Source organism: Fragaria vesca, linkage group LG5 (assembly GCF_000184155.1).
Source record: "Fragaria vesca subsp. vesca linkage group LG5, FraVesHawaii_1.0, whole genome shotgun sequence".
Classification (NCBI taxonomy): Eukaryota; Viridiplantae; Streptophyta; class Magnoliopsida; order Rosales; family Rosaceae; genus Fragaria; species Fragaria vesca.
This window is the reverse complement of record NC_020495.1, coordinates 13,661,179-13,666,624: the sequence shown is the minus strand read 5'-3', so window position 1 is coordinate 13,666,624 and position 5,446 is coordinate 13,661,179. Positions and strand designations below refer to the sequence as shown.

Below are 5,446 nucleotides of genomic sequence, written 5' to 3'. Positions count from 1 at the left end.
CTCTCTCTCTCTCTCTCTCTCTCTCTCTCTCTCTCTCTCTCTCTCTCTCTCTCTCTTTTGGTTTTAAATTTTTCTTACTCTTCAGAATATGTTTTTTTCTCTAGGGTTCACTTCCGGAAACCTTTACTTCTTATGCTTAAAGTTGTATGCATGATGAGAGAATGGGAAACAGGGGTAGGTGGGGGAACTGGGGTGTAGGAAACCAACTCGTAGGAAATGGAGTTAGACTGATCAGCATGTAAAAGAACCCGAGCTATAGAAGCGTGAACCATAGTATGTTAGATAAGGACAAACATTCAACTTGAGGTACAGATATTTATGTGATCACCAAACAATAATGCGTTGTAGGTTATCTGCACCTCAAAAGTGGAATGTTTGTCCTTACTGGTATATTACTTTCATATTTTAGCAATTAATTTCCGAGGTTGTTCAATACTACAGATTATAGTCTAATTTGAGGTGTTTATTTATCTAATCTGTTTAGTTTATAACCACATATATCAGATTCTGCTCCAATTACAATTGTAAGCGATGTGATGTCTCATACATGTAGTTTTCATATGTAGACTAAAGAGCATAAGCTTGTACATCCGCCGAAATTGGGAAAGAACCACGAGACGGAGTGGCAGGAAGCGTACAAAATATTGTTGGCATTTTCAGGCTTAAAGCAAGCTTTAACTGAAAATTCTGGATATAATCGTCGAGTTGGAGAGTGTCAAGAGGCAGCTACGGTTCTTTTGAAGTAAGATCTCTTTCCCTTGCAAACATGAACAAATGTACTCTTCTTCGAAGTTCAGACAATAATGTTTCTATTGCAGTTCTTTTCTAATGGGGTGGTATACTGTTGAATGGTTGCCAACAACACAGTCATCATTAATTTGGAGAAGAATAAAATACAAGATATTTTGGGGAATCTCTTGTGTGAAAGTTTGGTCATAAATAAGAGAACTTCTCTGTAACAGTTCATTTGCATTTTTTCTTTGTGTTGTGACTTGCGAAGGAAAATAACTGGTGAATACTTACAGTTACATACCACATGACAAACAAACAAACCAGTGCACAAATAATTATGGGTATAGTTTTTTTAATTTTTCATAAGCAGGTACCATTCTTCTAACCTTCAAGTGTAAAATGAGCCCAAGAATATAGGTTGCTAATTATGGAACACACTACCATGTCCTTCATGGGTAAACTAACACTACACCGGATCAAATTGACCCTACAGGAGTTACCAGAAAGAGTGTAGCATTTGGACCAAATAGTTCATATTCAGGCTTTTCCAAAAGTCCAAGTTATTTGATCAAAAACCCAGAATCTATATCTAGTTTACCGCCACAAACACTGGCAAGCAATCAATTGACAGATTTCTTTTCTAATTAATTGTTAAATGCTTTTATAATCATCTTTATGTTCCTTTGGGTTCATGTATTAATATCCAAGCTGATGTACTTATTTCCCCCTTTTACCAGTGCGTCTGGAAATGGTGCAGCAGAGCCAGTCCTATCTAATGGCTAGTCCCTATTCCCGACCTTTTGAAATTTAATATTCGTTCTTATTATCTTCTATCATGGTATTGATTGAATTAATTTTTTTCTCCTACAAAACAGTTGAGCCAGAAGCTTATCAAACTCACAAGGTAAGAAAATGTTTCGAGAGCTTGTATACATATCATAGAGATTCTTATTGTTTGATGCATGTACATAGCGATGCGACATTCAATTAAGACATTGTAGCTTATTTGGTTGGGGTATAGACAAGCTCTCTTATGTCCTGTCAAGATAAGTACATCAAGGTGCACAAAATCCATGTAATCTATGTTACAAATTGAACATGATTTTGAAGGTTTAGAGTTAGATCAATTTTAGAGACATGATGATAAAATTGCTGCAAGTGGTACTTCTTATGTAAAGAATATGACTCGTAGTAGAGACGGAAACTTGGCAATATTTACATATGTTGGTTGTAGTGTAGGTGACTCCTCAGCTAGGAACTAGAGTATCAATGTATTATACATGGGTTGGTGCGAAGCAACCCCTTCATGCAAGGAAAATCCATCTGTTTCTCTGCATGGCCCAAAAAATACTCGTTCCTGTATCATGTTGTAATTCAGGGAAGTTTCACTAGTTTAAAGTTTGATTTCTTTTGATAGCTAATAGTCATTAATGCTGGTAGCCTTTGCCTTAGACATATGTCGTTTGCTGTTCTGCTTGTAGTGATTGAATTAGGATTCAGTCAAGTGTCTAATTTGGCAACTTGTTCAAGGTGAACTATTAGTCTTGTTTTCAATTTGTATATTTGACTGATTACTATATGTTATCTTAATATGAAGACTATGCTAGACCCAAAAGTAAACAAGACCAACAGTTCACCCTGAACAAATTGCCTAATTAGACACTTGACTGAATATCCCGTGCCGCCCCCGCCCCCGCCCCCGCCCCCACCCCCCCCCCCCCCCCCCCCCGCCCCGTGGGCCCGGGGAATTTCTTGCTAATTTAATTATTTGATAGGATACCAAATTAAATAAAACTCCGGAAGTTGTTTTGTAAAATTTTCCCCTTGTAGAATCTCGTATGCTTAAGCAATTTAAATTGTATCATTTAGAGAAGTCTTTGATTGATGCGCCGAGGACTGGGTTAATGGACTCAGATATGTGTGCGCGCACGTGCTTTATACAAGTGTATAAATACTTAAGGTCAATAATTCATCATGAGGTTATTAATGCATTAAACTACTAATAGGGTTTTTTTTTGGGGGTCTGATTAATATAGGGTTTGTTTAGTATTTCATTTATTATTCTAACGGACCTAAATCCAAGGAATATATTGAACGTTTTTGGCGTTTATGTCTTCAACCTCTTTTTCTTGCAGCACGTATTGAAACCTAATCTAGCCAAAAGAGCCGAGCATTTTTTCTCTGAGAATATGCGGGTTATAAAAGGTATTATCATTGATATACAGTTGGTCATTTAATTGTCAAAGCTCGGGCGATTTGATTTCTATGTTCTTTCATTTATCAACTTTCAAGTTCTTAATTTAATGTGATTGTTTCAGGACTTGAAGCTTGGGCTTCAGGGAGGTTCAAAGATTTTGGCACACTCATTACCGAATCAGGCTTGAGTTCGATTCAGAACTATGAATGTGGTATGATTTATTTTCCTTTTTTTATACTATCTGTTTTCTCAAAGCATCGTCCCAAGTCCTTTCTTTTGTCTTGTCACAAAAGAATAAGGAGGATAAATAATTGATGAAAGGAATAAAATATTCACTTTTTATTTTAATACGTTGGCAGTTTTTTTGTGGTGATATCTGTAAAATGATGCATTTAAGTGATTTAACTGATAATCCTATATCTTAATGATAAAGGAATTGCTTTTAGCAAAGAGTTGCATGTGGAAAGTCTTTCGCCTTGGCTAGCTTTTAACTCACACAAACTTTAATCAGTTTATAGAAAATTTTCAAAGTTTCATGAGCTGTCTAGGGTTCACATTTTGATATCTACCAATCCTTATATCAACCTCCAATCATAGTGAATCCTATACTTAAACACCATCCTAACACTTTACATCTTTGAATGATCTGCAATGGCAATACAGTCTTGTAATTAAGTTAAGCTGGAGTTTGCAACTTGGTAAACAAGTGATTATATCATTCTGGTTAATACTGTTAAGTGTCACTGTCTCAGAATGATTTCATTATTTTTTAAGGTTCTAAACCTCTGATACAATTGCGTGAGATCGTCCTAAGGGCTCCTGGTGTCTTTGGAGCACGGTTCAGTGGTGCCGGATTTAGAGGGTGCTGTGTTGCACTGGTAGATGCCAATCTTGCAGCTGAAGCTGCATCGTTTGTCAGGGAAGAGTATAGCAAGCTCCAGCCTGACTTGGTGAGTCATTTAAACCAAGAACATGCAGTCGTGATATGCGAAGCTGGTGATTGTGCCCGGGTTATATGATGACAATCCATTAATTGCTATTATATATTGTGATATTTTTACTATTTCATTCATTTTTTTTTAAACTCTGAAGTGCATCTTGATTAGAACTAGCTGTATAGGAATATATACATAGTGTAGGAGTTTCTGTTTGTAATAGGCTTCTTTTATTATCTTCTGGTGGGCATTGAATTTGTAGTTATGGACTGATTGGAGTCTATTGTGATGATTTGTTCTTTGACCCCACTACCAAATCGAATACATATATTTGGGTTACTGGTGTTGCAATTCAACAAATAAAAGAATAAAGCAGTGTGCAGTGTAGAATATACCCAACTTGTTTAGTTCTGTCATTACCACTACAGCTACGTGTCCAGAGAATTGCTTTTGTTTAGTGTTAAGCTGTTTTCATGTAGATATGATAAATGGATCCACAAACTCCATATCAGCGGGGAAAACGGGGAGTATATATCCTGCTCCCCACTTGTGGAAATAGTACGTGTTAATGCGAGATAACACATACACATTCTTTATTCCACCTTTTGGTATTTCTTGCCGTATGAAAGTCTTTATGATTACTCTAGCTATTCCTTATTATTGGCATGTGAAAACTAAAGTGGAGTTCTAGCTATTCCTTATTATTGGCACATGTGAAAACTGAACCATAAAAACTACTCTCATAATTGATTCTAAAGTGAGTGTAATGGGACTGAGCTAGGATGTCAACAAAAAGACATACAAGGGAGCAACCTTACCAGATTGATCATGGATTTTTAAAAGTTACGACGGACGAAATACTATGACAGTAGGGGTTCGCAGTGGCTTCAGTCCGATCTATATGGAAGACATCTATGTTCACCTGTAACTGAAAAGAGATTTATGCTCAACTTACATCCAATGGTGGGGAGGATCATTTTGTATATTTTCTAACATTTGGATGTAAATCTAAGGTCAGCTAGTGACCACGTGAAAACTACTGATATTGAAAAATTAGCATCCGATGAGCAACTTCAACAACTTTCATATATATTCTTGATTTTTCCACTTTATGGAAAAATTTGGTTGTTTTGCTAAAACAGTCTTATAATAACAAGGACAATGTTGATTGTAAGATATGAAAGCTGTTGAAGATGCTCAAATTACATTATACATTTTCAATCAAATAGAGGCAAGTGTTCATATATGATCAAATATTAGATATGGCAAATCCAATGTACCTTTTTGATATAAATATTACTAAACATTAGAGATAAAACCCACACTTATAATGCAATTTTGAATCAGCTCTGAACTAAGCTACACTTGTAACATCCTTACTTATTTTGTTTTAATTAAAGTTTTTTTTTTGTGGTATTTAAAAACTGTTTTGTTTAAAAAAAAAAAAAAAAAAAAAAAAACGGAAAAGATTACCTGAGCTGCTTTACACTGCAGACTCTCTCTTCTTTTCTTTTTGTTATTTCTCTGCTCCACCATCTTAGCAGGCAAGGAGCTGCCTGTCATGAATATAGACACTCATAGA

At 35.8% G+C, this 5,446-nt stretch overlaps 1 protein-coding gene across 1 annotated transcript in view; it reads left to right on the top strand.

Moving 5' to 3' along the window:
• Positions 1-4,135, top strand: part of LOC101309156 (galacturonokinase-like) — a 9,967-nt gene extending 5,832 nt beyond the window's left edge. The window contains exons 9-14 of the mRNA XM_004299728.1: positions 567-742; positions 1,470-1,510; positions 1,608-1,636; positions 2,868-2,937; positions 3,051-3,140; positions 3,704-4,135. Coding sequence (XP_004299776.1) covers positions 567-742; positions 1,470-1,510; positions 1,608-1,636; positions 2,868-2,937; positions 3,051-3,140; positions 3,704-3,948 — 651 coding nt within the window. The 3' untranslated portion in view covers positions 3,949-4,135. The remainder of the gene's footprint in view (positions 1-566; positions 743-1,469; positions 1,511-1,607; positions 1,637-2,867; positions 2,938-3,050; positions 3,141-3,703) is intronic.
• Positions 4,136-5,446: the final 1,311 nt, after the last annotated feature.